General features: G+C 47.9%; 1 protein-coding gene across 1 annotated transcript in view; it reads left to right on the forward strand.

Annotated features, from left to right (window-relative positions):
* The window catches only part of NTRK3 (neurotrophic receptor tyrosine kinase 3), a 220335-nt gene extending 202716 nt beyond the window's left edge, over nt 1-17619 (forward strand). Inside the window, exons 16-17 of the mRNA XM_049812839.1 lie at nt 14096-14254; nt 17126-17619. Coding sequence (XP_049668796.1) covers nt 14096-14254; nt 17126-17311 — 345 coding nt within the window. The 3' untranslated portion in view covers nt 17312-17619. The remainder of the gene's footprint in view (nt 1-14095; nt 14255-17125) is intronic.
* Nucleotides 17620-20471: the final 2852 nt, after the last annotated feature.

The following is a 20471-nucleotide window of genomic DNA, read 5'->3' on the forward strand; positions in this document are numbered from 1 at the left end:
AAAATAACCACCCAGATATCCTATCCACTAAAAAGTGCTGAAGTTGCAAAAGGGAATGTGCAAGGTCAGGTAATGATAATGGGGAGGTCCGAGCTCACACTTGCCTCAGCCTTGTAGTACAGACTTCACATAATCACCTGCCATTAATCTTGTATGATCTGGTTGAGGTACAAGGCAAAAGTACTCGCAGAACAAAGGAACTTCTTTGCTATTCTTCTCCATAACATTAACCGTGTAACCCTCTGTCTCTCTTGTCTCAGGTATAACTAACACTGAGCTAAACATTTGACTATTTTTCCCTTTTGTGGCAGGCTTTTCCATGCCATTTATTGTTTTGCTGTACAAGCCACTACCTGCACAGCATCTTTGAGAAGTCAGTGAGTTGCATTGCCCCGTTTTACAGGTTAGGAAACTGAGCACAGAGCTATCAGCCATATCAACCATAGAGCTGCAAGGGCAACTTTCCCCCTCCAAAATATCCCTGCTTTATTCAGTGCAGTCTTACTGACTCCAAACCGTGCAATTGCTACCCAGACAGAGGAAAGGGTCTGGTGCAGTAGTCTGCCTTGTGGCACAGAGTGTATGTTGTGTGCCATGGAAAAGATGGGATGCTCTAGAGCCATGACTTGCTTGCTTTACATTCTTGTCCAGTTAGTTAATCAGAGTGCACAATGAACGGGTGAGAGGGAAGAACTAGGTGAGTATAGGCTGAGGTGCAAAAACTCTGTGTTACCCATTAGTTGTGACCCAGCCCATAGAGGCCAATGGTACACGGAGTCATATATGCTCAGATCGGGTCACTGCCGCGCAGTGTAACCAGAGTGACTAAGGAGGAGGGCTCATTTGCCAAAACCAGGTTTGCAACTAGGACGCCGCAGTCCCATGTTTGCTTATTTAACTTGGCAGGTATTCAAGTGAAACAGGCACAGAGGGGAGGTGTCAGAGCTGATCTTGGTACCAGCGTGTGGGATTTTGACTTTCTATTTCAGTGCTCCTGTTTGGAAGAGAAACGCACTCAGAACCCCCCCTCCTTTTTTTTTTTTTTTAAGCACTATTTAAATGTCATAAGAATCGTACAGTGCCCACCTTAATGTTCCTAACAAATTAAAATATTTTATTAGTCTGTAATCTGAAAATCATTGCCGTGGTTACTATAAAAAACTGAAGGTCTCCAGAGGGAATGTTGTCAGCAGGTCTAAAATGTATGCAAATATATTTCGTTGCCACAAAGGTACCAGGGGTCAGACAGGCAGCCCCCAGCCCCAGGGCGACAGGCTGTTAGCGTGGGAGGGAACGAAGCGCATCTCACAGTGGGGAGGAAGAAAGCGAATCTCTTGGCTGATTTTCCTGGAGTTTTGCAGGGTGAACGCCTGGGGCTGTGCCTGGCTGGTTTGGATGGTTCCCACACACCTCGCTTACGGTGAGGGTAAGAAAGTGCTCCAGATGGCTCACCCCCATCACGGATGAGCAGCTCTGAACCTCTGGCCCCATTCTGCTAACGCAGACAAGGCGGGTGCCTGTTCCCCTCGGGCATCAGCATACCCCTGGTGCCCCCTTCCTCCTGCAGATGAGTCTGGATGTGTCCCTCTGAATAAGCAATGCCTAGCACAGGGCAGGCAGGAGACAGCTGCATCCAGCTCTGAGAAAGCAGCCCGTCCCTGCTGCCCCAGGCAGCCAGCACTCGGACAGCTGGGTGACAAAGTAGCCCCTGCTTTGGCCAGGTGACACCAGACGCTCCCCGAGCGGTGGGTCCTGAGCCTGTCCTTTGCCCCGTGCAGAGCCAGTGGGCTTCTGCTGGTTACTCCTCACCAGCTTGGGCAAGTGTCAAATGCTTCTGAGATTAATTACTATTTAACTGGCTGTACTTGCATCTCTGCAGAAGGTTGCAGTGGAAAAGAAGACAGAAGTACTGGGATAATTTACCTTGGTATTACACAGCAGATTACCCTGTACTTACAAGGTCACCAGTTTCCATGTAATTAGACCTCCAACATAGGGAAGTCTGCGATAAGTTTCCAAACGACTCTTCCCAATGTCAGAGAAGCAGAGGGATGGCAGAAGAATGCAGACTGAAAACTCTTTAGGTGCATTTAAAGCTGTTGTTAAATAGTTTACAATTCAAGCTGGGGGAGGTACAATGAGCTGACAGCAAGGCCACCTGTACCCGTCAGTGAGAGGGAGGAAAAAAACCCAGAGTACTTTGTCTAGGAAATGTGGGAAAGCCAAAAGAGAAAGGAGGGCTTTGAGGGAGCTATGTGTGCCAGGCAGCCGGGGGCTGAATGGCAGCAACGGCTGCTGCTCTTCAAGCTTCATGGGGGAGAGCTTTGCCAGTGGTGGAGGACTCTGCCGAGCCACAGAGCTGCACGGCCGCTGGGTCCTGCCCTGTGGGATGGTGTCCCCGGGGCCACATGGGATGCCGCAGCAGGGATGCCCTGTGGGTCAGGATAAGGGGTGGGCAGCAGGACACCCTGCCCGTGCCTGCTGCCTCCCTGCCTCTTGCTCTGGATTGCTGTCCTCCATTTTTCACACGCACCCAGATCAAACACCTACTCACGGAGCATTTTGAAGAATGACAAATGTCTTTGATTATCAAGCACAAATTCCAGTAGCAGCTCATCGCACCTCTTGGGTGGCTAATAAAGCACTGAGCCAGTTCTGATCAATATACAGCAAGTATCGTTGTAAAGTGAGATTGTGCCTGCCCCAGGCCATGTTGCATTTTGTCTTTATAAACCCTGTCCTTTTCGAACCAAGCACGCTCCCTTGTGGGGTGGCAGCTCCCCAGCAAGCTTGTGGCTTCCAGTGTGCCCGTGAAACAAATGCTCTTCTGAAGCCACCCATTTAAAGGACCTAAGTCAAAGAGCAAAGTGTGTGCCTCTACAGCAATCATTATGTTAAATACTCTTTTATTACACAGCCACATGTCCCTGACTGAGCCCCACAAAGAGTATCCATAAGGTCAACAGCTTCTGGAGAGGGGCAGCAGAAACAAAGACAGTGTGAAGCAATTGATTGCTGAGGGTAGAAAGAACTGCATGTAGATAGTTTGTCTAAAGATTGACCGGAGTGGGTAGATGTGCTACCTGATTGCAAATATTTATAAGGTTGTGAGCTTGAAGGTTAGAAAATGTGAGAGAAGTATATAGAAGTTAGCACAGGGATAATTCGGTGAGGACGAGGCTGGGGAAAATCAGTGTGGCAAGCAGGAAATTTCCATCATGTAGGCAAGATTTGCTTGTGATTTCCTGAGGGAGGCTGTGGGTTGCCCACTGGGATATATGGATTGGCACCCATCAATACCTTAGCAAATCCTTTAGGGCCCTCTCTTACAAAGGAAAGAGGGCAGAATGAAATTTAATAGGGTTTTTTTTTCAGCTCTACTCTTTGGGCTGTGAAGCTGTTTCCTACGCAGACATGCGTGTCATTGCCTGTGCATGCCGCATACACATACCTAACGCTCTTGGACTAGAGCGGCTTATCCAGAGGCAGTGAAACCAGTCAAGGCTTTAAGCCCAGCATTTGTAGTCACGTTTCTCCTTGAAGTAAATGCTCCAGCAATGACATAATTGAGGACTATCCTGTCTGCTCAGCATATGTCTGCAGGGGTCATTCATCCTATCAGACACTGCAGAACATTAGCGGTTTCCTTAGACTCACTTTCTCCTTCCGTCCTTCCTCTTGTGGCTAACCCTAATGGAGAGCAGGTGGCTAGAGACTCATCTAGGAAAACTCACCCAGTTCGGGGAGCTGACTGTCTAGAAGCAGTCCTATATTATGGCAAAAACAGTCAGATGTGTCCTACCGGGTGCTGGGTTTGTAAAATGGTCCCAGCGGGGCTCACTGGGGTGGAGTGTCTGGCTGGCTGCAGGAAGGGGAGCAGAAGGCAACCAGTGATGTCTGTGATGGCCACTTAGTACTCGAGGGCTCTAATGGCATCTGGGAGCCAGGTTCCTGTGTTTGTGGGTTTGCTTATTTATTTACGCTTCTGGCTAAATAAAGTAGGGAGGAAGAATTTTAACACAGTGGTTAAAATGCACAGGACTCCAGCAGCTCTGCCCTACTCAAGGGCATCTGGAAAACTTGATAAAGAATGGAGGAAACTTCAATGCACAGAAAGTCTCAGGTGGAAAAATAGAGCAGAAGAGGATGCAATGCTTGATTCCTTTGAATTTTCAAATTTAGCTTGTTTTCCAGCAGAATCCTGCAGCCAGACCCCAGCCTCATCTTCTGCAGGTGCCACCATTTTGGCTATCGCTGGTTTTAGTTCTGCCACTTCCCAGTGCTGCTGCTGCTGTTCCCTCATCGCAACTGTGCTCGGATGGGTGCAGTCGCTCTCTTCTCCTGTGCCTGTCCCTCTTCGCCTGTTGTCACCATCTGCAGTCTCTCCTCTGCGTGCCACACCACCTTTTGACAGGGATGCTTCAGGTTGGCATGGGAAGGGCATGTCCGGGGCAACCTCCCCTATTTTATGCATCAGGAAGTTTAGCCGTTAACATGATATATTCGACGTGTCTCTACAGCAGCCTCACTTATGGGTGGGGGGATTTGGGGTTTGCCTCTACTGTGAAATGCAGCTCTCCATTCAGCAGTGCCAGAGCTGGCACAGCTTTCCCACCGGCCCTGATGAGTTTAATCACATCATTAGTAGGTGTGACACTGCAGCCTCCGATGATGAGCTCTTTATTTTAACACAGCTTGCAACGTGTTTGTCTGAGATGCCATCTGTGCCTGCACTGCCTTCATAGGAGAGAAAGCGTATGCATCTTCTGAAGTTGTTCTATATTTCTGTGATGTTTCCCTGCTGAGAAACCACTGTTCAACTAGAGGGTGAGAATTTGTACCTGAAGGAAAGCACCATCACCCCAAATGCTTAAACAGGCCAAATAAACCATTAGGAAGACCACCACTGGGACCCGTCCTCAATTGGCCTACAAGAAACTGGCTAGAAGGAATGATCCAGCTGTTTTATTGCTGAAAGTTTTTCATCTTGGTAAAGGACTAAGGCCCCATCCTCTAATCTGAAGTACCGTAAGTTTTCAGGAAAGCAAGGAACAGATTTCTATTTTAAATAGACTTTTGATTTTTGTACCTCCATACCATGATTGCACATAAAAGTTTCTGTGTTGCCTGCCCAGTTTTTAGATACAAAAGATACTATTGAGATTTGTGGGTGCAGATCTGAGCATCTAACCTTCCCCTTTAAAAACTCCATACTCAGCTATATGTTTCTATAGATGTCCCTTGGTCAACCAACATCATGCATGTTGGCAGCATGCTCACAGTGTTTCACTGCTACTTAACAAGATTCACAAATGACAAACCAGGCAGGAGTTGCCAGATCACAGTCCAGCTGCATGTAAAGAAAGGGACTGCTTCTATAGGGAGATCCTATACCCTGCGTTGTATTAAATTTCTATCTGTATGGTGCCAGGCCTATGCTCAATGAATCTGACGTTAACAAGAAATAGATCTCCAAACAATCTAGCCTAATGAATTTTGAATATTATTATGATTAATGCCAAGGCAGTTGAACTGATTATCCAGCATCCAGAAGTTAAGTAATGGAGCCTTATCTAAATCATGTATAGTCCTCAGTCAGGAATGGCTCTGGCTGCAGACAAAGACAGAGCGTTATTGGTTACCCAGAGGGGAGTCACTGTCAGGACAGAGAGAGAGGGACGATGGAAGGGGAGATTATGAGATACCAATCTGAAAGCATTTTAACGTAGAGTGATCGCACATGCAAGTGCTTTATTGGTCCTATTTCCTAAGCTGCCTTTCTCAGGCCATTTTGAGACTTTGCTTTTATATCGCCAGGTTAAGATTTATTGGGCAAATCTTCCTACTTTCCAAAGCCAGAAACTGAGCCGATTTTCATTCTCTGTGTCGCAAAAAGAGCAGAATCCTGATGGACGCATTTCTTGCATCACGATGGTTTAACTTAGCCTCTATCTGATTAGCTTTTGAGCTATTAAACACTTCTTGTAGTATTACCAGCTCACTGCAAAATGATAATGCAGATCAGTCATGGACAATTTCTGTTGGCACAAGCAGTCTTTGCAGACTGCAGATCCCCTCTGAAGTTGGAACCAGCCGACAGCTGTGCTGTTTCACGGGTATTGTGTGTCTCTGAGCAGGCCTGTCCTAAAAAAGTGGGGTGTGGTGCAAGGGTCTCCAGCCTGGTGGAGACAAATTGGTAAATCCTTACAGTGCCTGACAAACTATCTGATGGCTGCAGTTTGAGTAGGTTTGGTGGCCTTCCCAGCCTCTGCTGTCATCTGGGCGGTGACGAGAAGAAAGGTGGCTTAGCCGGTAGCTTTTGAACAGCCCAGGTGTGGTGCCCATGTTGTGGCTGAGTGCAGAAGACCACAGAGGCCACCATCTGCATGCACCCTTCTGCCCAGCTGCCAAGTGGCAACACACAGCCAAGCAGTGGGATTCCTGGGAAGCCACTGGGTCTCCCACCAGGGTATCCTTCCCCAGTGCTATCGCTTTCTTCCGCTGTCTGAGAACCTAGTGTGGGGTCTTGTCATTCTGGGCCACAAGAAGCTTTTAGTAGGTGGCCCAGGGGATCTGGAGGCTGGTCACCTCTCCTTCACCTGGGAAGGCTCTAGCAGCAACTGTTAGGACAGGGGTTTAGGACCGGCTAGGACCTGGTGGTGGCCTTGCGGACCTCTTTACTAGGTGCTTTGCAAACTGCAGCTGCTCTGCTCCCACATCTCCCCAGCTGAATGAAGCGTGGCTGGGGTTTCTCACAGCTTATGTCCCAGTGTTGGAGACCATGGCTTTTGGAGCATTAACTTATACAAAAATGAGAAACTGGCCTTTGTTCTCTGCGGGCTGGTTGTGCAGCCCTTTCCTAGATGGGGGTGCTGCTGCTTTGAGTTCTGGGAAGAAGAGGGGAGGGGTGAACTGTGGTAAGGAGCACAGCAAATAGATTATTGGCAAACATAATTAAAAATATATGTGCGATTACTCCTCTGTTTCCCTTTTCTTAACCATCCTCTGCATTACCTCTGGCATTTTTAGATGGCAGATAATATAACTGAGAGGACTCTTGGGTACAGGCAGCTCTTAGAGCAGCAGTGATTTATCTCAGGCCGTTTTGAGGTAGCAGAATTTACCTCTAGCTACAGCCACCCCTCCATGTCTGCCCCCCCTCATTTGCATAAGTAATTGGCAGCTTGTTAATGGCTCATTAGGAATGCTGAAAACCGTGGGATTAAAACACACTCAGTGGAGCAGAGATGAGGGGAAGGGGGAGAAAGGCCGCTGTCCCTGCTTGCAAATTACACCGCTTGATTCAACGTGATTCAGAATTACAGGTCATAAAGCAACTAGATTGTTAAATGAAGTAAGGAAAAACAATGTCAATGGCAGGCTTTATTTTTAGCCTCATGTTTAAACACAGTATGTGCATCTGGGGGGAACAAACAGTCCCTTGCCAAACAATCCTACTAGGAGCAGGAAGGTCTCACCCACCCCCTTCTCAGTTTCGCATTAACCCTGCCTGGTCAGTCTTTCCTGCTCCTGAGCAAGTCCATCCGGCTCTTTACATCACCTCACGACAGGGACATTTGCTTCCTTTCCCCATGCTCTCTCTGGGTAAGTCCAACCCTCTCCTGTCTGGCAGCAGGCGATCTGCATCTCCCCTGCTTTGGGCAAGGCTGGGACACCCAGCGCAGCTGCATGCAAGTAGGAGAAACAGCTATGGGTTGCTTTGTGCATTCTGTAAATCTCCAGAACCCCTCTGTGATCCCTTGCTAATTGCTATGAGATGTCTTCAGCCACTGGCATGCAGGGGAGCAGGCAGCAAGCCCGACATTGCTGCACTGCCAGAGCCTGCAATGGAAGAGGTGGTTGGTGTAGAAAGTGAGGATTAGGACAGGATCAGATCTGCCGCTCCCAGAAAGTGGAGCATACACATGCAGAGTGCTGCATGGCGAGGACACAATAAGTCAGTCAAGTAAGTTGAAATGTTTGGTAGAAGCTTTTTGTTGTTTGGTGACTGTTTTTAAGGCTTATGTTTAGCACTGGCTGTGACAGCAGCAGAGCAAAGGCACAAGACCTGAAGGCAAGGACAGGGCTATGCTGAGAGTTTGCAGTGACGGCTTTTGAATGACTTAGAAGAGGCTCAGCCTGGGGGCTGGTACGGCCTTAACGCATGATGCCTTTCAGTCAGGAAAACAACCTGGGGATTTTTTGAGGCCACAGTAGTTCTGGCAATGGTGCAGTCTCAGATACAGCTAGCATCTTTCTTTCTGGATAAGCTGAAAGGAAATTACAGATAAAGTACTCCGGAATCACATCCAGTCACAACTTGCAGTTAAATTCAGCTACCTCTGATGTAAACTACTTGGGTACTTAAAAGCCTAATAAGGTGACAGTTAAAACTACGAAGTTAGGGACAGCTAATGTTCAGCAAAGCTCAGCTCTGTCTGGCATGTCAGAGTTAATCCCTCTGCTTTGCAAAAGGTGCCCAGGAATCTGTCAGGACTCACACAGGCAAAATACAGGCACATCTGATAGGGAAACATCTCTCAACACTGCTGGATCCTGCACTGAAGGCAGAGAAGGAGTGTCTCCTCCTGGATCCCCAGCCATGAGCACGTACTGCCATTTGTCTCGCCCCTGAGAAGCCACCTTCTCATGCTGCAACCCCATCTGACAAACTTCGACTCACAGAGGCGTGATCTACAGCAGTTTTGTTTGTTGTTTGTTTTTCTCCCAAGAGCTCAACTTAGCCAAACAGAGATGCTTTTCCTGCTTCTTGCTTGCATTGCTTTTTTTTTGCCCTTGTGTCCTCTCGGGTGACACAGCCACCTGTGGCTCTTATTCATACAAGGCTGTACAGAACTGCTGAATAACACATCCTGCCCACAGCAGGAATCAATGTGTCCTGATGGGGACATACATCTGGCTGCTGGGGGAAGGTTCAGAGCTAAGTATCTTCCAGGGATCACCCAGCTTCTAGAGCTGAGGTCTAAAGGACATATGTTCTGGTACAGCCCATCCTGGGATGACAGCCAGGTCTGCAATTAAAGAAGATCCCAGGTCATCCCTACCTACAGCAGCAGCAACAGAGACAGCAATCAGAGAATGTGTGTCTTATCACTAGGTCGAGTGGATTGAGTGTTGAGTGGATTTTCCTGGAAAGAAACACTGCCAAGGTCTCCACTACTGCTACGTGATTCTGTACAAACTCAAGTATTTCGGCTTACTGCACATAAAAGGGAAGCTCAAATAATGCTGCACCATATGAAGACGCCTACAGTGGTTCTTGTAACTTTCCCAAGGCAGGAACAGGAGCAGAGCCTCCCTGAAGTAGCCAGGAACAGGAAGAAAACTGTCAAACGACCTTGGAAAGCAAATGTCAAATGACCAAAGAAAACAAAAGGACTGATTTATTTTTTATTTTATTTCAAAGTTAGGAACGAAACTGCACAAAAAGGACTACACAGCCTTAGAGTATGCCAGAGACCAAATTCCATTCTTAGCTGAGACTCATGAAGCAACCTTCAGCTGTGAGCATGGAGAGGATGGCTCAGTAGCACCCCTCTGAATACTGCGTTGTGCTACAGCCCTGGAACTAGTATGTGAGCTTTAACATGCCAGTATCTGGATTCCTACCAGTCCAAAGTTCTCATAAGGGTTTTTCAGCTGTACTCTGGTTTTGATTTCCATGCTATCTCTGTTAATGGCCCAAACTGCAGGTATATTGCCCAGTCTTCGCTGAACACTGCTGCTCCACTACCTGCTGCTGTGCTGTCGAACTCGTTGGGGATAACGTGTCATCTTTTCCCTTCCTAATCAGCTGGATGTCATTCAGAAAGCTGGGACAAGGAGAATTTTTTTCCTAGACACCAGCTTTCTTTGCTAGCAGACAAACCTCAAGCCTTATAATACTACTTGTATGTAGCACTTATATAGCTTTACATCGTCAAAGTGCTGTACTAGCATTTAAGTAATTATCTCTCTCCTTAATGGCCATTAACGCTGGCCTTTCACGAACCTCCCCCAGCTCACTGAGGTTCATATCTAATACAGCAATAAGCTGCTCAAAGGGAGTGGCTGGTTATCTTGCAAGTCTACAGGCTTGGATGTGTAATGAGGCTTCAGAGCAGAGGCCAGGTGCCCCGGAGTATCAGAAACACATGGCTGTAGACCAGGTCATGCACTTGGGAGTATCCATTAGAAAGGGATGGAAACAAGTAGGTGATACTGCGATCGTGAAATGGAGACAGAACAAGGAAACTTTGGCCGTTCAGAGGATACGCACTGATTGCTCTATTACCAGGACAGTACTGCAAACTGAAAGAGTAAAGCAGTGGGAATAACTTGTCAATGTGGGCATGGGGAGTTGATCTAGGGAGAAAAAGAGAGCTAAAAATGTCAAGCAAAGCTAGACAGCCATGGCAATGGGATAAAGAGGCCAGTCTGCAGGTCTATGAAGCATTAAAATAACAAGGAGAAAGGGCAAGCTTGGCAGCATCATAGGATTTAAAGAGAGGAACAGAAGAGGATTTACTTGCCTTATTTTTGCTCGAAAGCAAATCCTTCCTCCGGGTTGTGGAGTATCTCCAGGGGACATGTTGCAATGCCACTGTTTGAGGACATTTCACCTGTAGAGGCCTTTAGAAGATGAACCTGCATGATGGCTGGGCTCCCCCATCCCTGGCTCCCAAGGGAAATGGAGGAAGATAGGGTAGGAAGATGACATGACAGTTTTAGAAAAGACTCAGAAGTAACATGCTCCTGACAAGCATCAGTCCTGCATGGCCACTTATTTCTGAAACCCGCCAGGCCCAGCTCTGAGCAAACAGGAGCTCGACTGAAACAAAATTTCAGCTTCTGTCTAAAGACACAATAACAATTCTCTCAAAAACCAAGGACATGCCATGTAAACTGACTTTGCAAAAGAAAAGAACAGCATCTTTTTTTTAAGCCTGATTTAATAGCATCATTTTGCTTTTATGTTTCTGGCAATGGCTGGTCCTGTAAAAGACATATGTAGCTGTGAGAATCACGTGCAAGTCTACAGTGGCATAACACAGATCACAGCCACTACATGTTATGCAAAGGATGTCTGTCACCCTGGACACACTCTGTTTCCTATGGCATCAGTAGCACAATCCCTCTGTGTTCAGCTCTAAATGATTTTGCTACATCAGCAAATAACAGTGTATGGCTGACTGCAGACCAAGAAGACTCGACTTAGTGTTCACTCACGATACAGCTTCAGAGCAGGGCCTTTCCCTGCCTTCCTGCATCTGTTTTTTCATCTGTGAAATGGGAATTTTAATCCTAATCAGTTTGCGAGGGAAGCAGTAAGGGATAGTCAAAGGAGGTGCTTTAAAATGTAATAGTCAGCCTTATGTGCTAGGCTAGACACTGCAGTAGTTTTATGGTACAGTTTAATTCATGCCTGTTCTGCTTATAGCTAGCTAGTAAGTGCAAGACTTAACATTTGCTCTCAAAGATGTGGCACCCTGTTTGAGATGCAAAGAATACCTCAGCAAAGAATACCTTATTATCTATGAGCACAGCTAAGCCATATTTGGGGACCCACACATTTCTGGGCATTGCTTGGGGGTTTCTCCCCCCAAAATTAATTTGCTTATTAATTATTACCAGATTAATTTTTAGTAAAAGATGTGTCTCACTTGACATACAGGGCTGGAAGGAATGCTTTGGCAATCCCTGGACTCCACCACATAAGCTAAGACAAGACTGTCCTCACATCCTTGGGACAACCATTGACTGTGTATGTCACTCTACTGGCAGTTCCTCACCAGGGTGTATCCAGAGGAGACCAAAGACCTTGACATTATTTTAGCTTATTAGAACTGAGCTGGGACTACTGGTTTCTCCGCTCTACTTTTAGGGCCAGATCCCCAAGTGGTGTAAATCAGGGCCCTCCCATTCAAGCAATACTGCTGTAATATTTTTTGTATAAGATGAGAACCTGGTTCGTAGATTCTGAACTGCTGTAAGACCTGTTCAAAAAGGAGTTAACTGTGCTCAATATGTTGCACTACCTGTAATCTCGAATGATGCTGCAAGATTCGGGATATTGCAAATGTAGAGTGCTTTGCAATAAGTACTCATTTTGAGATTGCTGGAAAACTGAAGACTTAGTGCTACTTAAAGGACAATAAAATAAGCATTAGCACAAAACAGTTTTTGCAACAATCAAGTTTGATGTATGTCCTGTTCTATTGATAACATTTCCTCAGAGCCCTTCACAAGAAGGGAAAGCAACTTGTAAAAGCTGGGAAGGCAAGAAAGAGCTAAAACTGCAGCCAGGGTTTCAAAGAAACAAACAAAGAAAAGCATATTTCTATTATTTCCATTATGGGAGAACATTCTCGGGAGTCCAGAGCAGCAAGCTGAGAACACACCAGGCAGGCCATCTCTAAATAGGAGGTGTAGAACTGCAATGAGCTTTTTATCTTCATGCATTTCAGTTCTGAGCACCTCTGCACTTAGGAAAGAAAGATGTTCCTGAGACTTCTAAAACTCCTTCTCTTTTTTTGAGGGAGGGTCTGTTTCAGAGTTAGAAAAAGGGTGGGTCTGCAGACCTCTGAGTACAACATTGCAAGCCCGAGTCCAGATTCTGTCAAACCCCAGAGAAGTCTGACTCACACCCTCTGTGCAGAAAGCCTGCTAAACATCATACCCATTTCACACCCTATTCCAACACACCTCCCCAGCACTATCCCTCCCGTTTCCAAGCACTGCAGCACGTCTCTGTACTGACCCTTCCCCACACTAGTTCTGCTTTAATCAGGCAAAGAAACCTGTAGTGGCTTGGGAAAACTGGCAGCTCAGAGGAGAGCTTTTGTTTGTACAAGAAACATTTTCATCCAAGCGAGCACAACAATCTCATTATTTTGAATAGCCACACATGTGCTGGAAATCTAGATACCAGATACCTTCTCCCCTGATCCTTCGTAGAACCAGAGAGATTTCTGCCTGTTTGATTCAGCTGCAGTGCTACAAAGTTACTAGCACTTGCTTTTTTGGTGTCTGTAATGAGACAAGCAGTCTTCCAAGCAGTGCCGCAAAAGCGCTCTTTCTCATCACCGCTAAAACCTTGGACACTTTGCCCTCAGCAGAAATGAGTGCTGGAGACTTGCAGCCATAGTGCTTCCAGCACCGGCTGGTCTTATCAATTAGCTATTTCCCCACAGATGGTGCTTCTTATGTAGAAGGACAGAACAGAGAAAAACTTGTCTTGCTCAGAGACACTTGTTTAGAAATCTCTAGTGAATCTGAAGGTAAATCCATCTGCTTCCAAACTGTTTGCCTGCATCCTGCAAACCTGCTGTATACCTGCTGGATTCATGTGCCCTAGAGAAGGGTAGACCCTGACTGAGAAAGTGCCTTTCCCTGGCTTGGCATACCCAATGGGACTTCACCCATCGGCTCTTCCATTTCCAAACTCTCCAAAGGGGCTGGCTTTCCTGCCTCCATTAAATGCTGGGTATATCCCTGCCTGTAAGAGCCTGTTCTTTACAAACAGACCGCCTTTTTGCAGTGCGGTCCTGCAGTCATTTACATATTCAAAGCGCTCTTTGAAAAGGCCTGTAGCACAGTTTTATGAGCACAAAATCTTTCATGCAATTAGGTGATGCGCAGATGCCTGTGCATGGCTTTTAGAAAACCTTACCGAAGAGAGCCGAACCTCACGCTGTATTTCTGGTGGGTGCGTCAGAGCACTGAGGCCCTGTGAAACTCGGCGCAATACTTTGCTGAACACTCTTTCTTGCCTGGCCTCCTGGTCCGTCAGACTGTACGGCTGGAGTATACTCTTGGCATTCTGTCATTTGATTTCTTTACAAGCCCATTTTGGGAGGAGAGGACATCATTTATCTTGATACATTTCAGTCCCTATCCATCATGTTAACCAGGTGGGATTGGTGGGTAAGCCCATGGGCGGTTGGGGAGGCAGTAGCCAGCCCAGCTTTTTTGAACAGCTCCTTGTCGATGTAGCTCACAGGGAGGCCCTGAGTTTGTCCACATCACGTCAGGGCTGACCGCTTCCTCAGGGCTCTCATCACTCAGATTTCCTTGTGCCTTTGCCCTCACCCAGGTTGGAGGACACACCATGCTGCCTATCCGCTGGATGCCTCCGGAGAGCATCATGTACAGGAAGTTCACAACAGAGAGTGACGTCTGGAGCTTCGGGGTGATCCTCTGGGAGATCTTCACGTATGGGAAGCAGCCCTGGTTTCAGCTCTCAAACACAGAGGTACAACAGTGCTGAGACAACTCAGCTGTGAACTGTACTTTTTACCATCTCTCCTTTCCAGATTGCTTGCAAAGCAGTTCGTACATAGATGGTCCCCTCCTTGGCACTCCCGTGGCAAAGAGCTGGGGAAACTTAGGCATGCGGGAATCAAAGGGCTCTGACAAAGCCATGTACTGGCTCATGCCCAGTCTCTCCCTTCTAAGTTCCTGACATACCTCTACAACAACCACATCTTCTAAACTCTTGGGGTTCTGCCAGAACTGGGGATACCCTAATTACTGCTGGGATCTAAGTTATCATCGTGCCCTGAATTTCCTCTGCACTCTTTCTCCTTTATAGCTGAGGCTCTTACTGCAGTCTCCAGTTTGAGAGAAAGTATTTGCAGCCTGTTACATAGCGTGTGGCACATTTCTGTGGGGCTTTTTGCCACAAGGATATCTATTATATGGTTTGCCCCAGTTCACTGAGGGTGGAACCCAAGGAGCTGGTTTGTCCTCGTTATTTCTTTGAATAGCAAAAGTTGCAGACCATCAGTATAGGGCTGCACTGCAAAAATGTTGAGGGAAGGCTGGCTGGGATTAGCAGGGTGTCAGAGCTGAGGTTTGAGGCACATCAGCAGAAATGCATTGGAAGATTTTTGCTCAGAATAGCAGGGGGTATTATAGAAGACGAACAAGATGCATTGACATAGCAGTGTGTGGGAACCTTGCACATTTTTATCCTACTGTGTATCTAATGGATTTCAGAAATTTCACCTTTTGTAATGAGAAATGTGCATTTTCTGCTTTCTGGATACAGATCCCTTAATTAAGTGAGTTGCAGAGATGGCAAATCCAAGGTGTTGCTTTACAGCTCTAACACTTGCCCATTCGTGTGCTCAATGGGGCCTGACTGTATATCCCAAAGTAGCACACGCAAACATTTTAGAGACACAAACAATGGAATCGACAGCGACAGAAGTTATTTGTCACGCTATTTAATGAGCTGCTCTTGCATTTCCCTGGGAGGGTAAATACAAACACACACAAATGAGCACATGTAGTTTGTACATGGCTGATAGGCACGCTGGAATATGACAGCTCAGCTACTCCCATGCTTTCTGCCTCAGTTTACTTTGCAGGGCAGTAGGGCTGAGAATAGTCACCCTTAACCTTGAGGGAGGAGGGCTGGTTAAACTCTGCACAGATGCAGCTGTATTGGCTTTGCCACCACCACTGGAAAAAATCTTGTCTTTCCTTTTTCTATTGCTGTACCCACTTCTTTCTGAGAGCTGAAGACTCCCACCCCAGACCACGCTGTCTTGGTGGGAGAGAGCCACATCATTAGGTCTCATCTGGGTCATTTTTCACAATTTGCGGAGAGGTGGCAGAACCTGGGTGCTTGCAGAGGACTGACACCTTCACCAGCTCCTGGAGAGCGAGACCTCAAAGCAAGTCTCAGCAGCAGCCTGGCCGCAGCTGCAGAGCCCTGTGGAGAGGCAGGTTAATTGAGTCTGTGCTAAGCTCCAGGCTGCCAGGGCTGGGCTATGAACAATCACCAGGCTGGTGGAGCATCGCCACTGCGGGGTGTGGGCTGGGACGCCCACTCCCTCCTGTGACATCCGCATGTCCTCATACCCCCAGAGCAATTTTAGCAGGTTTTTTCAAGGCTGGAGCAGAGGAATGAGGCAGGGCACCACCTCGTCTGAAAGTCTCAGCCAGTCCATTAACTTCTGCCTATGCCCTTCCTTTGCTCTGGAGAGAAAGGACCCACCACAGGGTTCCTGTGCATGTCCAGGATGTCCTGTCATAACGCACCTCCTCCTACAAGTCACCGCTGCCAGCAGCTTTATGGCAATGCAGGCTTCTCTGCATGCTGCGTCTTCTTTGCCCTGCTTTCAGCAGGTCCTAATCTCTCCTCTCTGTACTTACATGCAAACAGCAAAGTGATAAGTATCCGTTGAGCTGTGTGGCAGGCCCATTACTATTCATAAATGATAAATTCCAAACACTCCTTGCTGGGTGGCTTCCCTCAACATGCTGCTTGGGATCTATGTTTATCTGCAGAGCGTGGCAGGTCACTCGCACACTGCAATGCTGGGACTCATCAACTCCAACCAAGGAGGCCAGACGGTAATAGCAGCTCTCTGACAAATCATACCTCCCTTCCCTTTGCATCCATTCCTCCAGTGAGCAAAACAGACAGACAGGGTAGTCCTTTCCAACGGCATCCCTCTGAAGAGACTTTAATGCTAAGAGCTCAGATTTCTCTCATTAGCAGCACCGACTTGACCCAGAACAGAGGGTTAGCACTGCAAATTTTTTTCTCCATCACAGATGTGATTTGAGATGAAATTTCATTCTTTCAGCTGCTTTTCTATGTCATAATGAGGCAAAGCTGCCCTTGGAGATGGAGGTAGGAAAAGGTGCTCTGAACTCTCCCTTGTAGAACTCTCCTGGGCTTTGCAGTGGAAAGGACTCTTGATTTTCAGGGAAGAAAAATATCATTTCAGCTGTGCAAAATATTACTTTAGTTTGGGGATTTTAAGGCTTTTTTTTCCTTCTTCAGTTAGCACGAAAAACTGACATCAGAAATTAAAACTTCATTTCATTTGCTTGTGACCTCGTATTTGGAGAGTGCATTGAGGTAGGTGGGTGTTAAATGGGGAAGGTTTTTAGGAACTTCAAGACTGCAGCTGGAGACAAACTTTTCACTGTAAAATTATCATTACAACACACAAACAGGTGAGCGCTGAGGATCTGCAGACCTCTTGGCTTCTCAGCACTCCCATTCACTAAACAGTACCACATGAGCCAAGAAGTAGCTGGGACAGGACACCCTCCAGGAACTGTCCGACTGGTGTTCAACATCTCTTTTCTTTCTTTCTTTCAGGTCATTGAGTGTATTACCCAAGGCCGAGTTTTGGAAAGGCCAAGAGTCTGCCCCAAGGAGGTTTACGACATCATGTTGGGCTGCTGGCAGAGAGAACCTCAGCAACGGCTCAACATCAAGGAGATCTACAAGATCCTTCATGCTCTGGGCAAGGCCACACCAATCTACCTGGACATCCTTGGCTAGCAGTGGCCACTTGTTGAAAGTCCCTGCTCCTTCCTTCCGTCCTTCCTTCCCTCTCCTCCTCCCAAGTCCTTTACCCCTCAGCTCCCAATCAAACATCTTCATATAAACTCAAGTGCCTGCTACACATACAACACTGAAAAAAAAACAAAACAAAAAGCATACCAACAAAAATCCCACAAAACAACAACCTGTAAGGCAGTTTGGCATATATATATTTATAGATATCTCTCTATATTTAACTTCCACACCAATACAGAAAGAAGCTGCTGTTACAGAAAATTTTAAGACTTTAAAAAAAAAGAAACAAAAAAGGGAGGAAAAAAAGTACTTAAGAAGATATATATAATTAAAAAAAAAAAAAAGAGAGAAAGAAAGGAGAAGGTATCTTTCCCCCGAGCAATGAAGCAGTGAATTGTAACCCTGCTGTGAGTATGGTTCGGGCTGCTGGGCAGGGCTCTAGATTGGCTATGGCAGCGACACCATCCCAGGTAGAAGCCCTGGGAGGAAAGCCTTGCCCTGGTTGTATGATATGCACTGAATGTGTGAAATCAGTCCTCCCTTTTCGTCCTTGCCTCCCTCCCTCCTTCCCAGCCCGCAGATGATGGGCGCAAAGCCAGGGCAGTGCCCCTGGATGAACTCTCTTTTACCAACCCCTTCCCTCCCTCCCTCTCAGTCCTTCCCCATCCCTCTCTGCCTTCCTGCCTTTTTCCTCCCTCCAACATTTCAGGACAATTTTTTTAACTTGCTGATTCTTAAATGTATAGACTCAAGGCTTTCGAACACACAGTCAAAGGATTGTGGCACCTACGGGTAAAACACACACTGGGAACCAGCTGCCCTCCTGCAGACCGCGAGCCGGCCTGACCCAGACCTCCCTCCTGCCCCATGCCAGCTGCTGCCAGGGCTGGGAGAGCAGCGGGACCAAAGTGGCTGTGCGAGGAAGTCGAGTGGGGGGGTCCTGGAGACCCAGTCCTGAATCATCCCTAACCCATTTCAGTGTGCAAGACAGGAGTGCTGTTCACCCAGGGTGCCCAGCACAGGAGCCAACTTTGGGAGGAACAACCCCCCATCCCAACCCCTCCTTTTTCTCCCCACCCTGCACTTTTGCTAGCAGCCATGGGGTTGTTCCCCCTCCCTCAGCTCTCTGCACCGGGGCCAAATTGGTCTCTAGTGTAAACCTTCAGTGGACAGGGTTGGATCCCTGCTCCCTTCGTGGGGGAAAGGCTGCAGCGTGCAGACAGCTGGGAGAGTGCCTGCATCCTGGCTGGGCATGCCTCTGGGGCCAGCATATCCCAGCACTCTTTCTCCCCACCCTCTTCCCTTCCCCACCCCTGCCCCATGCCTCAGTCCAAGCCTCGGCACGAGCCAGTGGGGGACAGGGAGGGGGACAAGGCTTGTGAGATGGCTGGGAACCTACCAACACCTGCCTGCAGCCCCCTTGCCATTCTCCTCACGTCCCCATCCCCTGAAAGGATTGATGCATCTGCCTTTGAGCTGTTGTGAAATGCAGAGGCTGAAGAATAGCTCCACAGGCAGCCCTGGGAGTGGGGGGGAAGGAGGGGAAGGTGCCTTCAGGAGCAGACGGCTCAGCGGATGGCCGCAGTGGCCAGCCTTGCATCTCAATGAGGATAAAGGCCTGACAGGCAGCGACAGGGGGTGGTGGGGACAGTGAGAGAGAGACAGAAGCATCCTCCCTATAGCCCATCTCCCTTGAGCAGGAAATAATCCTGACCTGGGGAAAGGCTGAGTCAGACTCTGAATCTGGTCGGTCCAGACTGGGCTGAGACTACAAAACATTTCTGGGTCTTTTTTTCAGGTGGCTAATGGAGGATGAGGGGAAACTCAGCTTGGCAGCTGCTCTCAGGAGGCAGGGAGCAGGCGGCACAGGCATTGTCAAGGCAATTTTGAGAAGGCAACAACCACCGGCACAAAAATAGCCTGCTTGAATGTGGCGCTTGTCTGGAACGGAATGCAGATGGGGGAAGAGGAGAAGGAATCTTGGCTCCTTCTCAATGGCCAGAGTAGTGTTCATGGCCAGGATGCAAGAGGAGATAGGTGACTCTGGTTATGGCTGGTTACTGAAAGGGGCTGGTTACTGAAAGGGAAAATTTTGCATCCTCTCCCTTGTCTCTTGCCAGTCTCTACCTCCCACCCATAGCTCTGGCATGACCTGGCTTATGGTTTCAGACAGAGGGAGGGGACACTGCTACAAGGAGGTTTGTTGTGGCAGCAGTGGCTGTGGGTTTATTCTGTGCTCATGTAGAGAGCAGTGCAAACCTGGTGTGTGAGATGATGGGTGGCAGTAACCATGTGGGAGTAAGGACATAACCTTCCTCTGCATGTTAGAGACATCTGGGCTAGTGGGACAGACTTGTGCCAATGGAGGTGGGACAGACTGCCGCTGAACAGGCACCAGCAGCTCACAGCCTGGACACCAAAGATGGCATGGTCAGGCGCAAGTGTGTGGACCAGTGCCAGGAGTCCACACGCAGGAACCATGCCACCCCTCAATAGCAGGATCTTGATCCTTTGGGAGAGGACATCCAGTTTTCCTCACCTGTCTACTTAGCCACCTTTGAAAGTGAAAAAGATTGACTGAAGGGTTGCTAGCCCTGGCCTGGCTGCCTTTGTATGCAGGCTGCTTTGATGAAAAGGGCTGGAGATTCTGTACAAGGGGAGAACAAGCAATGGCTGTTAATTGCCCAGCGTGTCCAAAAGAAAACCCTTCCCTGGGGCTGCCTCTCTCTTACCCCAAACGGCTTCTTGCTTTTGTGGCTCCCAGGCACTGTGCCAGATTGTGCAAGGCCACCATTTTGTCCACCCCTCTCTCTCGCTCTCATTTCTTTTTTGGCCAACGTCATGGGCCTTTACACTATCAAATCACCTACAGACACTGTTCCCATAGTCTGTGAGATTCCTCTGTCACCGTTCTGCACAGCAGCTACATCCTCCTTTTCTTCCTTCTTTCCTCCTTCCCCTCCTCCCCAGCATCACCACCCTGTCCCTTGTGCCACCTCTTTTTATGGTCATAACAGCGAGGCAAGCTTAGGAGTTGAGCATGACACTGAGCCTTGCTGCTGCATGGTTAGGAATAAGTAGTCTATAAGAGGCAAGGAGATGGGTCCCCAGAAGATGTGAAGTGGCTGAGACCAAGGTTCAG

This window comes from Accipiter gentilis, chromosome 10 (assembly GCF_929443795.1).
Source record: "Accipiter gentilis chromosome 10, bAccGen1.1, whole genome shotgun sequence".
NCBI lineage: Eukaryota > Metazoa > Chordata > Aves > Accipitriformes > Accipitridae > Astur > Astur gentilis.